The sequence below is a fragment of the Cherax quadricarinatus genome, chromosome 93 (assembly GCF_038502225.1).
Source record: "Cherax quadricarinatus isolate ZL_2023a chromosome 93, ASM3850222v1, whole genome shotgun sequence".
Lineage (NCBI taxonomy): Eukaryota > Metazoa > Arthropoda > Malacostraca > Decapoda > Parastacidae > Cherax > Cherax quadricarinatus.
In genome coordinates this window covers 664,610-682,278 of record NC_091384.1, presented here as the reverse complement: position 1 = coordinate 682,278, position 17,669 = coordinate 664,610, and the positions used below count along the sequence as shown (strand labels likewise).

At 44.5% G+C, this 17,669-nt stretch overlaps 1 protein-coding gene across 7 annotated transcripts in view; it reads left to right on the top strand.

The window, feature by feature from the left end:
• Positions 1-17,669, top strand: part of Septin1 (Septin 1) — an 88,095-nt gene that overhangs the window by 44,906 nt on the left and 25,520 nt on the right. For 5 of the 7 annotated variants that reach the window (XM_053798055.2, XM_053798054.2, XM_053798056.2 and 2 more), the window contains 4 exons: positions 7,544-7,649; positions 8,104-8,190; positions 10,754-10,877; positions 15,201-15,335. In XM_053798055.2, the coding sequence (XP_053654030.1) occupies positions 7,544-7,649; positions 8,104-8,190; positions 10,754-10,877; positions 15,201-15,335 (452 nt within the window). Of the gene's footprint in view, positions 1-6,090; positions 6,178-6,213; positions 6,895-7,543; positions 7,650-8,103; positions 8,191-10,753; positions 10,878-15,200; positions 15,336-17,669 lie in introns of those variants that run through there. The other 2 variants (XM_070104551.1, XM_053798058.2) reach the window with 2 other exon arrangements.

The following is a 17,669-nucleotide window of genomic DNA, read 5'->3' as shown; positions in this document are numbered from 1 at the left end:
TGGAAGGTGCACGCCCATGGAAGGTGCACGCCCAGGGAAGGTGCACGCCCAGGGAAGGTGCACGCCCAGGGAAGGTGCGCGCCCATGGAAGGTGCACGCCCATGGAAGGTGCACGCCCATGGAAGGTGCACGCCCATGGAAGGTGCACGCCCAGGGAAGGTGCACGCCCAGGGAAGGTGCGCGCCCATGGAAGGTGCATGCCCAGGGAAGGTGCACGCCCATGGAAGGTGCACGCCCAGGGAAGGTGCACGCCCAGGGAAGGTGCACGCCCAGGGAAGGTGCACGCCCATGGAAGGTGCACGCCCAGGGAAGGTGCACGCCCATGGAAGGTGCACGCCCATGGAAGGTGCACGCCCAGGGAAGGTGCGCGCCCAGGGAAGGTGCATGCCCAGGGAAGATGCACGCCCATGGAAGGTGCACGTCCAGGGAAGGTGCACGCCCATGGAAGGTGCGCGTCCATGGAAGGTGCACGCCCAGGGAAGGTGCGCGCCCATGGAAGGTGCATGCCCAGGGAAGATGCACGCCCATGGAAGGTGCACGTCCAGGGAAGGTGCACGCCCATGGAAGGTGCACGCCCATGGAAGGTGCACGCCCACGGAAGGTGCACGCCCATGGAAGGTGCACGCCCAGGGAAGGTGCACGTCCAGGGAAGGTGCACGCCCAGGGAAGGTGCACGCCCAGGGAAGGTGCACGCCCAGGGAAGGTGCACGTCCAGGGAAGGTGCACGCCCAGGGAAGGTGCACGCCCATGGAAGGTGCACGCCCATGGAAGGTGCACGCCCATGGAAGGTGCACGCCCATGGAAGGTGCACGCCCATGGAAGGTGCACGCCCAGGGAAGGTGCACGCCCAGGGAAGGTGCACGCCCAGGGAAGGTGCACGCCCATGGAAGGTGCACCCCCAGGGAAGGTGCACGCCCAGGGAAGGTGCACGCCCATGGAAGGTGCACGCCCATGGAAGGTGCACGCCCAGGGAAGGTGCACGCCCATGAAAGGTGCACGCCCATGGAAGGTGCACGCCCATGGAAGGTGCACGCCCATGGAAGGTGCACGCCCAGGGAAGGTGCACGCCCATGGAAGGTGCACGCCCATGGAAGGTGCACGCCCAGGGAAGGTGCACGCCCAGGGAAGGTGCACGCCCAGGGAAGGTGCACGCCCATGGAAGGTGCACGCCCATGGAAGGTGCACGCCCAGGGAAGGTGCACGCCCATGGAAGGTGCACGCCCATGGAAGGTGCACGCCCAGGGAAGGTGCACGCCCAGGGAAGGTGCACGCCCATGGAAGGTGCACGCCCAGGGAAGGTGCACGCCCAGGGAAGGTGCACGCCCATGATTTTTCCTAGAGTAAAATTTTTGTAGCACTTTTCAGGTATTTATGAATTTTGTTTTAGTCATAGTGAAGCGTTAAACCCGTAGGAATCATAGTGCGTCTGTTAATAGAGGTAATCAGGCTTGGTAGAAGGAAGATGAGAATAGCTCCAGTTTCTTGGAATAAGAGCCCATCACCAGTATCACGGCATCATTTTGTATGTCTGTAATAATGTATTTAAAAACATTGTAAAGATTTATAACAGCAATATTCAAAAGTTGTTTATTTACCTTATTATTATATCCTCAAAAAAGCTGGGTAATAATATAATCAAATTAAGCGCTAAAAGTATGGGTCACACACAGATGTATATTGACCTAAGTTAACCTGGGATGCTGACTGCTCTCAACATTATATATATATTTAATGTTATTTTTTGTTTAATTTTGTTATGAAAGTGTACCCTGGCCTGACTGACTCACTCAGCGTGAAGACTTGTGACTGTAACGTGAAGACTTGTCACTGTAACATGATACAACACTAACCTAGACCTGACTTCACATTCTCTCTTCTGTATCTACTTCTCTTACCTTGATTATTGTATGTACCCTTGCAACCCTCACTTATTATTATTGTTGTTGTTGAGTCCTGGAGGTGGCAAGTACAGTGCTGGCACTCTGAAGGATGGTGAGGTTGTTACAGTCCTGGAGGTGGCAAGTACAGTGCTGGCACTCTGAAGGATGGTGAGGATGTTACAGTCCTGGAGGTGGCAAGTACAGTGCTGGCACTCTGAAGGATGGTGAGGTTGTTACAGTCCTGGAGGTGGCAAGTACAGTGCTGGCACTCTGAAGGATGGTGAGGATGTTACAGTCCTGGAGGTGGCAAGTACAGTGCTGGCACTCTGAAGGATGGGTGGGGATATTTGTTGTTTGAGACTGTAGTATCAGTGCCCCTCTAGCAAGTCAGTGATGGTGTGAACGATGGCGTAACTGTTTCTTCTTTTTTTTTGGGGGGTGGGTCGCCTTACCTCGGTGGGAGATGGCTGGTTTGATGAAATGATGATGATAATAATAATAATATTAATATAATAATAATAATAATAATAATAATAATAATAATAATAATAATAATAATGGGTAGCGCTAAACTCACAAGAGTCATACAAAGCCTGGAGAATGAGAGGTAATATGGTTTGAGCTAGGGAAGAGGAGGGTGAATCAAAGTCCTTGAATCAAGAGCCTTTCAGCTTCAAGACACTCCTTTATAAGGAATGAGTATTGTTTCCGTGTTTTATAATGTGTTTGTTAAGGTGGCTGACTGGTGCGGTGTTCAGCTCACAACAGAAAAGGACCTAGTTAAATGTCACATAACACCTAGCTGCTAGAGCAGGATTTGTTTCCTGCTAGGGGGACGGAGGATCGATCTTGTTGCAGCCAGTCAGGCAGGGTATTGTTGCAGCCAGTCAGGCAGGGTATTGTTGCAGCCAGCCAGGCAGGGTATTATTGCAGCCATACAGGCAGGGTAGTGGTGTCAGTAACCAGGCAGGCAGGGTAGTGGTGTCAGTAACCAGGCAGGCAGGGTAGTGGTGCAGCCAGCCAGGCAGGGTATTGTTGCAGCCAGTCAGGCAGGGTATTGTTGCAACTAGGCAGGCAGGGTATTTTTGCAGCCAGCCAGGCAGGGTATTGTTGTAGCCAGCCAGGCAAGGTATTGTGACTTATGTTGCTTCTCGAGAACGATGGCACTGCAGGAACAGCACCGTGGAGTTCGACCGCAAGGCAGCTGTCAGGTGTGCCACAGGTAGTGTGCACTCAATTCCTCAAGCTTCAACATACGTTGTTAAATTAGGCACATGTGCAACTCTTGGGTATCAATAAAGATATCCAAGAGTTGAACATGTGTCTAATTTAACAACGTGTCGGTTCTTTGAACCATTCATCTTCAACATACGTGCACACGGTGGGTGTCTGGGCACCCGGAGGGCTCCACGTGGCAACAATCAACAGCCCCTCCCAGCAGACATAGGTGACAGCTGTCGCGCCTTTACCTTTACAGAGGGCCTGGGATCTTCAATCAACTTGGCGTCCACCAGGACGTTGACGCGTCTCCAGGGAGGCTCTCCCTTGGGCTGCTAGAGGAGTCGCTGGCTTCTTCGACCTCTTGGGGAGGGTCGATGGTGCTCCTGCAAACAACAGATCCCGGGGCAACTTGCTGCTGTTTGCAATGGCTGTCTGGCTGTCCTGCCGAGGAAGGACAGGCACCTAGCAACGCCTGTTAAGAACATAAGAAGAACATAAGAACGAAGGAACACTGCAGCAGGCCTACTGGCTCATGCGAGGCAAGTCCAAGTCTCCTACCGGCTTAAGCCAATGCACCCAACCTAGTCAGGTCAGGTCACACTGACTTAAGGGAGGAACACGGCAACCGACCTGGTAGCAATGGATGAATTCCCTACAATGTTTGTTAACTGATCATTACTCTGAAAATTGTTCATGACTGTAATCATGTGTTCACGATTCTTTACCTTTGAAACTTGTCATGATTGTAACTAGCTCTACCTGGAGCTCTTTACCTTTGTCAGTTCTCATTATCGTAACCAGATCTAGTTCATTACCTTTGTAATTAGTCATGAGTGTGACCAACTCTACCTGGAGCTCATTACCTTTGTACTTGGTCACGATTGTGACCAGATCTAGTTCATTACCTTTGTAACTTGCTCAGCTATCAAAACTTTGGAATCCAGTCCCTGGACCCATTATGTACCTCTGTAATCTTTTGACTACCGCCCACAGTATGGGTATAGGGTGCATAATAAACATATTAAACTAAACTCGAGAACTTGAGGTGGAGGCGAGAGTGAGCCCCAGCACTCACCAGGTGAACAAGAAGTTGGAACATGTGAAGGTGGGAGGGTGTGGCAGCGGCCTCGCCCTCCCACTAACACTCCTTGTGGTGAACATGGAGATGGGAGGGAGGGGAAGGCAGCTGCCACACCCTCCAACTAACACTCCATGTGGTGAACATGGAGGTGGGAAGGAGGGAGGGGAAGGCAGCTACCATACCCTCCACTAACACTCCATGTGGTGAACATGGAGGTGGGAGGGAGGGAGGGGAAGGACGCTACCACACCCTCCACTAACACTCCATGTGGCGAACATGGAGGTTGGAAAGAGGGAAGACAGCTGCCACTCCCTCCCACTAACACTCCATGTGGCGAACATGGAGGTTGGAAGGAGGGAGGGGAAGACAGCTGCCACACCCTCCCACTAACACTCCATGTGGCGAACATGGAAGTTGGAAGGAGGGAGGGGAAGACAGTTGCCACACCCTCCCACTAACACTCCATGTGGCGAACATGGAGGTTGGAAGGAGGGAGGGGAAGACAGCTGCCACACCCTCCCACTAACACTCCATGTGGCGAACATGGAAGTTGGAAGGAGGGAGGGGAAGACAGTTGCCACACCCTCCCACTAACACTCCATGTGGCGAACATGGAAGTTGGAAGGAGGGCGGGGAAGGCAGCTGCCACACCCTCCCACTAACACTCCATGTGGCGAACATAGAGGTTGGAAGGAGGGCGGGGAAGGCAGCTGCCACACCCTCCCTGTGGTGAACATGGAGGTGGGAGGGAGGGGAAGGCAGCTGCCACACCCTCCCTGTGGTGAACATGGAGGTGGGAGGGAGGGGAAGGCAGCTGCCACACCCTCCCTGTGGTGAACATGGAGGTGGGAGGGAGGGGAAGGCAGCTGCCACACCCTCCAACTAACACTCCAGACAGTGAACATGGAGGTGGGAAGGAGGGAGGGGAAGGCAGCTACCATACCCTCCACTAACACTCCATGTGGTGAACATGGAGGTGGGAGGGAGGGAGGGGAAGGACGCTACCACACCCTCCACTAACACTCCATGTGGCGAACATGGAGGTTGGAAAGAGGGAAGACAGCTGCCACTCCCTCCCACTAACACTCCATGTGGCGAACATGGAGGTTGGAAGGAGGGAGGGGAAGACAGCTGCCACACCCTCCCACTAACACTCCATGTGGCGAACATGGAAGTTGGAAGGAGGGAGGGGAAGACAGTTGCCACACCCTCCCACTAACACTCCATGTGGCGAACATGGAAGTTGGAAGGAGGGAGGGGAAGACAGTTGCCACACCCTCCCACTAACACTCCATGTGGCGAACATGGAAGTTGGAAGGAGGGCGGGGAAGGCAGCTGCCACACCCTCCCACTAACACTCCATGTGGCGAACATAGAGGTTGGAAGGAGGGCGGGGAAGGCAGCTGCCACACCCTCCCTGTGGTGAACATGGAGGTGGGAGGGAGGGGAAGGCAGCTGCCACACCCTCCCTGTGGTGAACATGGAGGTGGGAGGGAGGGGAAGGCAGCTGCCACACCCTCCCTGTGGTGAACATGGAGGTGGGAGGGAGGGGAAGGCAGCTGCCACACCCTCCCTGTGGTGAACATGGAGGTGGGAGGGAGGGGAAGGCAGCTGCCACACCCTCCCTGTGGTGAACATGGAGGTGGGAGGGAGGGAGGGGAAGGCAGCTGCCACACCCTCTCTGTGGTGAACATGGAGGTGGGAGGGGAAGGCAGCTGCCACACCCTCCCTGTGGTGATCATGGAGGTGGGAGGGAGGGAGGGGAAGGCAGCTACCACACCCTCCCTGTGGTGAACATGGAGGTGGGAGGGAGGGGAAGGCAGCTGCCACACCCTCCCACTAACACTCCATCTATACTCCACCAAATGAGAACCCAAACTCCAAAGCGACTCTCTTACACACACCCCAGTTTACAATTAATAAATGCAGCGAGGAACACACTGCAGTCACCAGTCATGTTCACCACAAGTGAAAATTGCAGCTATCACGCTGAAAGTGATTAAATATTTGTTAGTTCCTAATTTGAGATGGAGGAACTGGAGTGTCCGTTTGTCAACAAATGAGACCAACTTAGTGAATCATCAGACGCTACCAGCCAGTGCTACCTAGTGCATCAAGCAGCTACCCAGGGCCACCTGTCGTGTGCTAGGTGCTACCCAGGGCCAGCTAGTACATCTGTCGTGTGCTAGGTGCTACCCAGGGCCAGCTAGTACATCTGTCGTGTGCTAGGTGCTACCCAGGGCCAGCTAGTACATCTGTCGTGTGCTAGGTGCCACCCAGGGCCAGCTAGTACATCTGTCGTGTGCTAGGTGCTACCCAGGGCCAGCTAGTACATCTGTCGTGTGCTAGGTGCCACCCAGGGCCAGCTAGTACATCTGTCGTGTGCTAGGTGCCACCCAGGGCCAGCTAGTACATCTGTCGTGTGCTAGGTGCCACCCAGGGCCAGCTAGTACATCTGTCGTGTGCTAGGTGCCACCCAGGGCCAGCTAGTACATCTGTCGTGTGCTAGGTGCCACCCAGGGCCAGCTAGTACATCTGTCGTGTGCTAGGTGCCACCCAGGGCCAGCTAGTACATCTGTCGTGTGCTAGGTGCCACCCAGGGCCAGCTAGTACATCTGTCGTGTGCTAGGTGCCACCCAGGGCCAGCTAGTACATCTATTGTACTAGATTCAGTGGTCACTTCTTGGGAGTTACGTTATGTCTACTGATACGGTACGAGGAGTGGGTAGTGGTGACCTTGTTGGGTCACAGTGGGTAGTGGTGACCTTGTTGGGTCACAGTGGGTAGTGGTGACCTTGTTGGGTCACAGTGGGTAGTGGTGACCTTGTTGGGTCACAGTGGGTAGTGGTGACCTTGCTGGGTCACAGTGGGTAGTGGTGACCTTGCTGGGTCACAGTGGGTAGTGGTGACCTTGCTGGGTCACAGTGGGTAGTGGTGACCTTGCTGGGTCACAGTGGGTAGTGGTGACCTTGCTGGGTCACAGTGGGTAGTGGTGACCTTGCTGGGTCACAGTGGGTAGTGGTGACCTTGCTGGGTCACAGTGGGTAGTGGTGACCTTGTTGGGTCACAGTGGGTAGTGGTGACCTTGTTGGGTCACAGTGGGTAGTGGTGACCTTGCTGGGTCACAGTGGGTAGTGGTGACCTTGTTGGGTCACAGCAGTGAATTTCAACAGATACTGTATATTTTGTATTTTATGTTACAATATTACATTATATATTATTTATTATTACTGAATACTTAACCATAATTAAATTTGTTAGTGTTACAACTTTGTTACAGTATTGAGGTTTTTAGTCTAAAATATCAGTTACCTAGTTTGTAAAATTTTGTGTTAAACTTAATTTTTCATTTAATTTGCAGTTCAGTAATCCAGACATGCCAGGATATGTTGGATTTGCCAATCTTCCAAATCAGATTCACCGTAAATCTGTGAAGAGAGGCTTTGAGTTCACTTTAATGGTTGTAGGTGAGTCGTTTCATCTGATTATAAAGATAGTATTGGCTATTAAGAAAATTACAGACATCTTGCTGACTAATTGCAGCTTGTTAACTCTCTCATTGATGTACATATATGTACAGTATATCATTATTGTTAATTGTTAAAAGCTGCATTAAATATGTATTTTTACTCTGTCCTAGAGTAGTGAGACGGTTCAAAATTTGTTCTTACATTTTTTTGTACTGGGATCGCTTGTCCACACTGAAGTTATTGCCAAAGATTTTATTTTTTTTTGCAAAATTCAACTACAGTAATTTATTGAAGGCTTCAGAATACAACCAAAGATCATAAAATGTGGCTTAGTCACCATGCTAATCATATTATTTGCCTTGTTTTGGAAATCAGTATTGATTTTCATTGTTTCTGAGATTATAAAATTAGAAGAAAAATCTGTCATTTAATTTTGTTTTCCCCTGAATAGGTGAAAGTGGGTTAGGTAAATCAACGCTGATTAATACCCTCTTCCTCACTGATCTCTATCCAGACAGAGTTTTGTCATCTGCTCAAGGTGAGTTTTACTTGTATACTAGCTCACTTATGTGTTTAAAACATCTTTTTACCCCTACTTATAATTGTGGGTAAAGACAGTGTGTTGCCAGTGTTTACCGGTCTATTTAAATTTTTTTTTTTTTATCACACTGGCCGATTCCCACCAAGGCAGGGTGGCCCGAAAAAGAAAAACTTTCACCAACATTTACTCCATCACTGTCTTGCCAGAAGGGTGCTTTACACTACAGTTTTTAAACTGCAACATTAACACCCCTGTTTAAAATTGTCTACAGATAATAAAGTGAAATTTGTTATAGTGATAATGTACCTTTGCTGCAACACCTCACTCAGTTTACTTCATAGCCTCCTGTACCAATGGGTGGTGGCACCAATAGACTGTTGTAATGTAGGTTATCATAATCTGGTTCTTTATATATATGTTTTTTTTTTTTTTTTTTTTTTTTTTCTCTCAACAAGTCGGCCGTCTCCCACCGAGGCAGGGTGACCCAAAAAAGAAAGAAAATCCCCAAAAAGAAAATACTTTCATCATCATTCAACACTTTCACCACACTCGCACATTATCACTGTTTTTGCAGAGGTGCTCAGAATACAACAGTCTAGAAGCATACACATATAAAGATACACAACATATCCATTATCATAATTTTCTTATTACCTCATTTTCATCTTTGATGGGATGAGCAGACATTCACAAGGACAGGATTGTCTCTCAAATTGAAGATAGCTCAAAACATCAAATAATATTTGACTTTTCATAATACTATATAATGCCTTCCAAACATGGTACAGTATCATCAATGAACACTAGCCACTGTCACACTAAGAATAACTACAACAGTAATCTTTTTCATAGAACTGGTGTCAAATTCTGTAAAATTGCCAACTTGTTGCTTGTTAATAACCTTTTAACAAATTGCTTCCACTCACTCTTATTAATTGCATAACTTCATATGCATTATTTATGTGCATTGCACTTTCTCCTTTGCACTCATAAACCATATCTGCCTGCCTGTTTTTTAGTCTTTATCTCGTCCAATTTTATTTCATACTTTTTCTTTATCAGTTTCTTTTCATATATTCATGGAACATCACTGTTCCATTGTAGCACAGAATCCTCACTGACAAGTTACAAACATTTGTACTCTGGTACTCTGCATCTTACTCTAACATTATCATTCATATTATAAGATTTATCTTCAGATTGCACATTCTTGAGAATTCCCCACTCCTCTGCTCATAACTCTTGATTTGTTATATCCTACTCTGTTCCATTATGATTTCCAATGTATTTTGTCTCCTAGGTATGTTATACGTACATAGTTTAACCCTTTGACTGTTTTGGTCGTATATATACATCTTACGAGCCACCGTTTTTGACGTATATATACTCATAAATTCTAGTGGCTTCAAATCAAGGAGGAGAAAGCTGGTAGGCCCACATGTAAGAGAATGGGTCTGCGTGGTCAGTGTACACCATATAAAAAATCCTGCAGCACGCAGTGCATGATGAGAAAAAAAAAACTCCGACCTTTTTTTTTTTCATTAAAATGCTGATTTTTGTGGTCTATTTTCATGTAGTATTTATGGTTGTATTCTCATTTTCTTGGTCTCATTTGATAGAATGGAAAACATATTATAGAAATAGAGGTGATTTTGATTGGTTTTACTATGAAAAGAACCTTGAAATGGAGCTCCAAGTAGGGGAAAAATTTGATTTTTGCCGATGTTCAAAAGTAAATAAATGATGTCATTTTCCAATAAATGTCCAAGTAGCCATTCTGATATGCAGTCATGAATGGGTTGACATTATTTACTCAATTATTACAATATTGCAGTAGTCTGCATAACAGTAAATATTCTATTTTTTGTTTGAAAAAAATTCAAAATAGAAAACAGAGTAATATCAGAGGGCCCTGGAGAGGTGACTGATGTACAAAGAAAATATTATTTTAGAGCCAGGAATGTCTGAATTGTTTATTCTGGACCCTATTTTGAAATTGTCATATTTTTTAATTTTCGTGAAATTGGCCAAATTGCAAATTTCTGACTGCGTTATTGGGTAGTTGAAATCGATAAATGGCAGTTTCTTGTACTCAGGCGATAGAAAAAATGGAGTTCTAAAGAAATAGCTATCAGTTTGGTCGACTGGAACAATGGAATTAGACGAAAATAGGGCTCAAAGTGGGCAAAATCGCCGATTTGTAAATATCGCCGAGGTCGCTAACTTGGCGAGAGCGTAATTCCGTCAGTTTTCCATCAAATTTCATTCTTTTGGTGTCATTACAATCTGGAAAATATTGTCTATCATTTCATAAGAAAAAATATTTTTTTTTTTTTTTTTTTTTTTTTTTGGTAATTTTGCGACACCAGGAGACACCTCAGGGTTTGGGGTTGTGACGGTCAAGGGGTTAAAATGTTGTGAACTTGGCTTAGGTGTTGGGAGAGACTCTCTTAGGAACTTGCATGTTTTGAAAAGTAGTTTTGTCGAGTTTTAAAAATAAATAAGTATATTGTGTAAAATGTGAGGTAACATCTTATTTTTTCCTTCCTATATAAAACAGAGAATATTGACAAAACTGTCAAGATTGATGTGTCAACGGTTGAGATTGAAGAACGAGGTGTGAAAGTTAGACTCACAGTAGTTGACACTCCAGGCTATGGGGATGCTATTGACAACACAGACTGGTGAGTACTCAACCATATTTTTTTTTTCTTTTTCAACAAGTCGGCCGTCTCCCACCGAGGCAGGGTGACCCAAAAAAGAAAAAATCCCCAAAAAGAAAATACTTTCATCATCATTCAACACTTTCACCACACTCACACATTATCACTGTTTTTGCAGAGGTGCTCAGAATACAACAGTTTAGAAGCATATACGTATAAAGATACACAACATATCCCTCCAAACTGCCAATATCCCAAACCCCTCCTTTAAAGTGCAGGCATTGTACTTCCCATTTCCAGGACTCAAGTCCGACTATATGAAAATAACCGGTTTCCTTGAATCCCTTAAGTAAATATTATCCTGCTCACACTCCAACAGATCGTCAGATCCCAAGTATCATTCGTCTCCATTCACTCCTAACTAACACGCTCACGCACGCTTGCTGGAAGTCCAAGCCCCTCGCCCACAAAACCTCCTTTACCCCCTCTTTCCAACCCTTTCGAGGACGACCCCTACCCCTCCTTCCTTCCCCTATAGATTTATATGCTTTCCATGTCATTCTACTTTGACCCATTCTCTCTAAATGACCAAACCACCTCAACAACCCCTCTTCTGCCCTCTGACTAATGCTTTTATTAACTCCACACCTCCTAATTTCCACACTCCGAATTTTCTGCATAATATTTACACCACACATTGCCCTTTGACAGGACATCTCCACTGCCTCCAACCGTCTCCTCGCTGCTGCATTTACCACCCAAGCTTCACATCCATATAAGAGCGTTTGTACTACTATACTTTCATACATTCCCTTCTTTGCCTCCATAGATAACGTTTTTTGACTCCACATATACCTCAACGCACCACTCACCTTTTTTCCCTCATCAATTCTATGATTAACCTCTTCCTTCATAAATCCATCCGCCGACACGTCAACTCCCAAGTATCTGAAAACATTCACTTCTTCCATACTCCTCCTCCCCAATTTGATATCCAATTTTTCTTTATCTAAATCATTTGATACCCTCATCACCTTACTCTTTTCTATGTTCACTTTCAACTTTCTACCTTTACACACATTCCCAAACTCATCCACTAACCTTTGCAATTTTTCTTTAGAATCTCCCGTAAGCACAGTATCATCAGCAAAAAGTAACTGTGTCAATTCCCATTTTGAATTTGATTCCCCATAATTTAATCCCACCCCTCTCCCAAACACCCTAGCATTTACTTCTTTTACAACCCCATCTATAAATATATTAAACAACCATGGTGACATTACACATCCCTGTCTAAGACCTACTTTTACCGGGAAGTATTCTCCCTCTCTTCTGCACACCCTAACCTGAGCCTCACTATCCTCATAAAAACTCTTAACAGCATTTAGTAACTTACCACCTATTCCATATACTTGTAACATCTGCCACATTGCTCCTCTATCCACTCTATCATATGCCTTTTCTAAATTCATAAATGCAATAAAAACTTCCCTACCTTTATCTAAATACTGTTCACATATATGCTTCAACGTAAACACTTGATCTACACATCCCCTACCCACTCTGAAGCCTCCCTGCTCATCCGCAATCCTACATTCTGTCTTACCTCTAATTCTTTCAATTATAACCCTACCGTATACTTTTCCTGGTATACTCAGTAAACTCATTCCTCTATAATTTTTACAATCTCTTTTGTCCCCTTTCCCTTTATATAAAGGGACTATACATGCTCTCCGCCAATCCCTAGGTACCTTCCCCTCTTTCATACATTTATTAAACAAAAGTACCAACCACTCCAACACTATATCCCCCCCCTGCTTTTAACATTTCCGTCATGATCCTATCAGTTCCAGCTGCTTTACCCCGTTTCATTCTACGTAATGCCTCATGTACCTCCACCACACTTACATTCTGCTCTTCTTCACTCCTAAAAGATGGTATACCTCCCTGGCCAGTGCATGAAATTACCGCCTCCCTTTCTTCCTCGACATTTAAAAGTTCCTCAAAATATTCTTGCCATCTACCTAATACCTCCCTCTCCCCATCTACTAACTCCCCAACTCTGTTTTTAATTGACAAATTCATACTTTCCCTAGGCTTTCTTAACTTGTTTAACTCGCTCTAAATTTTTTTCTTATTTTCATTAAAATTTCTTGACAGTGCCTCTCCCACTCTATCATCTGCTCTCCTTTTGCACTCTCTCACCACTCTCTTCACCTTTCTTTTACTCTCCATATACTCTGCTCTTCTTGTAACACTTCTGCTTTGTAAAAACCTCTCATAAGCTAACTTTTTCTCTTTTATCACACCCTTTACTTCATCATTCCACCAATCACCCCTCTTTCCTCCTGCCCCCACCCTCCTATAACCACAAGCTTCTGCCCCACATTCTAATACTTCATTTTTAAAACTATTCCAACCCTCTTCAACCCCCCACTACTCATCTTTGCACTAGCCCACCTTTCTGCCAATAGTCGCTTATATCTCACCCGAACTTCCTCCTCCCTTAGTTTATACACTTTCAACCATATACGTATGAATAATCATTATTCATAAATTAGTGTTTCAGTATATACTACTACAAAAACTGACATAGTAAAATGAAATACAGGGTGAAGTGGGAGCTTTGTATTTCTGCATCTAACTGATGCAGTCATCTGCTGAAGAGGACCTCAGTTGAAGGCTGAAATATTCAATACCCAATTCATTCTATTTCTGTAGATTTGTGTATTATATCAGCCAGTGATCATTACATTCCACAGTCATATTTGTACCAATATGAAAACATTTTACACTAACATCCCCAGTCAATCTGGTGTTTGTGCCGAGGTAAACGTCTTCTTGAGGCCATTATTTAAAGAGTAGGATCACACACATTAGTAGTAGTGGCAGCACCAAGGGGAAGCTTGTGGGGTTTCAGTCTCCAATAATTTCCTTCAACTCCCCCAAAGCCCTCCTCCCCATAATTTTCTTCACCCATCAACAGAACCCCCTGTGATGAAAATCATCAGTTATTCAACTTATTCTAAGGTATAAATCTTTGCCTGTACCAGATGTTCATATAAGAACTCGAGAATGGAGGAACATTGCAGAAGGCTACTGACTTATTGTTAGGTAAAAGGACATATGTACAACTATTTGCATCAGCATTTCACTGGAGAGAGAAATATTGATACAGGAGGATACAGTATCTTATTAGTTGAATATGTGTCCTTTTACCTAATATATTGTTGGTAATTCTAGCAACATTATTATTACTGACTTATTCTCCCAAGACCTAATACTGCAATCACTTAACTTGTATACCTTTATTAGTCAGTATTGTATACCTGTGTGTTTAATTCCTCATTACCTAATCTCACTCAGTTGGCTACTCATAGGTGACTTCACAACTTGTTCTCCATTTGAATTGATAAAGTTCCTGGTGAACAAAATGTCTCCACAATAAAATGCCATAACCTGCATTGTGCATGTTATTTAAATGCTGTTGGTACACTTTGCCATTATATTACCCGACTGGCTATCAGACACAAGATAGTCCTGTCAAGACAATGCTTGTTCTCCAGTCAAGCATTACCAGCAATTTCTGCAACCCTTCTAGACATGAAAATTTCAAAGGCACATAGGGTAACAAAAGCCAGGGCCCTATACTATCTTACTGATATTCTTAATCACTTACAATGAAGGATATAATGCAGATCACTAAGTCACTCTGACTACCTTTAGTCCCCTCGCTCTCAGCTGGCTTCTGCTGTGTATTTGGTTAAATCAGTCCTATCTCAACTTAAGGAAAAATGCTGTGATAATTCATAGCAGGGTATCTGGCAAGATGTATACATATTAGGTATCAAGTTGGTAGAAATAGGAACTTGAGTGCCTTTTGTGCCTGCATAATAATATATTTATCTTTTTTAATCTGTCATTTATCAGCATGTCTTTGTTTGTGTGATAGTATTATATTATGGTGCATCATAATGAGTGAAGAGCGTAACACCCATTACCCACCCCTAGCACTTTTATAGGTTCTTCAGAAGCCTTTAATGTTCTAAATGCTCCAAGAAGGATCTTTAGTACAGTATTCTGTTTATCCTCAAACTTTTGCTGTTGTCTTAAGAATCACACACACCTAAAAGTATTTGTAGAAATTATTGACCATTGCTAGAAAGTGGTGACTTTATGTAACAAGCTGCAGTTATATTGACAGCATTTTGTAATATAACAGGAAACGATAAATGTTTCATTTTATTGGATACTTATAGACATGAATTTTCAACCACTTAATGAATGGGGGCTTAAACATTCATTAATAAAGCGTTTAACTCTTCAGTAATATTTGTCTTTCAGTTTTCAGTCGATTATTCAGTACATCAATGAGCAGTTTGAAAGATATCTCCAAGATGAATCCGGTCTAAATCGTCGGCACATTGTAGATAATCGGGTTCACTGTTGCTTCTACTTCATCAACCCTGCTGGTCACGGGTATGTGTGCCCTGTAACTTATTTAATAGTGATATGCTGGGGTTTGGTACACTTCATCCTTGCTAATCATGGGTATGTGTACTGTAGTAGGCTAGAAAATACTATGAGGTCTTTCCAGGTTGTCATGGGTTAGTAGAAGAGTATTCCGGTTTGGTTATACACAGTTTATGGGGAAATATGGGAATAACATAAGCACAGTGTTAAACATTATACTGTGTAATATTATATATGGAAATTTGGGAGGAGATTTAAAAAGAAGAAAATTAAAAGTGAACATAAAAAAGAACAGGGTGATTGTAGCAAAATATCTAGGCAATGAAAGAGCAGATATCAGATTAGAGATTGGGAGTATGGAGGAAGTGAAGGCATTTGGATATTTGGGAGTAGACATCTTGGGAGATAGGTCCTCAAAAGATGAGGCAAACCAAAGACAAGGGGGGTAGGGGGTAATAAAAGGTTGGTGTGTTGAGGCATCTGTGGAAAGAAAGAACTTTATAGAATGAATGGTTTGAAAAACCGACAAGTTGAAGATTGAGACACTTATGCAGCATATGGGAATGTGGAAAAAGACACTTATGTACAGTTCAGGACATTTATTAAAGGAAACGTTTCGCCACACAGTGGCTTCATCAGTCCAATACAAAGAGGAAGGCGTAAGGAGAGGAGGAGTATGAGGTAATCAGTCCCTCAGCCTGGAGTCGATGTGTTCAGTCCATCAATCTTGTAGAATGTACAGCATAGGGCCGTAGACATGGCTTATATACTGTAGTGAGGTGACTTGAAGCAGGCAGAGGCGGGATCATAGTGGTACCATCCACTAGTCGAAGTAGGTCTTTGTCCAAAGGTTGAACAAGCGTTGAAGAATTCTTTGTAAGAAGATCCCATGATGCTGCAGTGTCTGACAGTTGTGATGAATGGTTTGAAAAACCGACAAGTTGAAGATTGAACTGATTGGACTGATGAAGCCACTGTGTGGCGAAACGTTTCCTTTAATAAATGTCCTGAACTGTACATAAGTGTCTTTTTCCACATTCCCATATGCTGCATAAGTGTCTCAATCTTCAACTTGTCGGTTTTTCAAACCATTCATCACAACTGTCAGACACTGCAGCATCATGGGATCTTCTTACAAAGAATTCTTCAACGCTTGTTCAACCTTTGGACAAAGACCTACTTCGACTAGTGGATGGTACCACTATGATCCCGCCTCTGCCTGCTTCAAGTCACCTCACTAGAGTATATAAGCAACGTCTACGGCCCTATGCTGTACATTCTACAAGATTGATGGACTGAACACATCGACTCCAGGCTGAGGGACTGATTACCTCATACTCCTCCTCTCCTTACGCCTTCCTCTTTGTATTGGACTGATGAAGCCACTGTGTGGCGAAACGTTTCCTTTAATAAATGTCCTGAACTGTACATAAGTGTCTTTTTCCACATTCCCATATGCTGCATAAGTGTCTCAATCTTCAACTTTATAGAAGCAAAAAAAGGGAATGTCTCGAAGTGTAGTTGTATCAGAGCTTTTGTAGGCTTTAAACATTACACTGTGGAGAAAGCTTGAGTCAGCAGAGATGTCATTTTTGAGAGAAACATTTATGAATATTATACTGTACAGGGAATTTGGAGCATAAAAATTAGAAGGCAATATGGGGATTGCTGAGGAAGGGTTGTTGATGTGGTTTGGGCATTTAGAGATGGAGAAGGATAAGATAATGAAGAGGGTGTAAATCGGGTGGAAGGAAGAAAGAAAGGATAGAGGGTTGCCCCAGGAAGCATTGGTGGGAGGGTGGGTGAAGGTTTTCAGTGCTATTAGGGCTTGAGCATACAGTGGGCTTATGTGAGCATGTTAGATCAGAGAATGGAAACAAGTGGTTTTTAATGCTTGATGTGGAGTTTGTGTGAATAATGTAACATTTATGAGGGGATTTAGGTTAGCTAAACTTGAGTCCTGGAGGTAGGAAGTACAGTGGTCCCTCAATTATCGTCCTTTAACCCGTTCCTGGAAATGGGACTATTTTCGAATCAATTTTCCCCATAAGAAATAATGTAAATACAATTAATCCGTTCCTGACACCCAGAAGTATTAAAACAAAAATTTTTTTTTCATGAAATGTAGATGTAGTACATAAACAATACAATGGGACATGATGAATGAAACATTAACAGCATAACACTTACCTTTATTGGCGATTCTTCTTAGTGTATGGAAGACTGGAGGAGGAGGAGGAGGAGGAGGAGATTGAATTACTGTTTGGAAGGGGAATCCCCTTCCATCAACACCTCAGGTACCAAGTGCTTTTCTGGGGTTACTTCTCTTCTCTGTTTCTT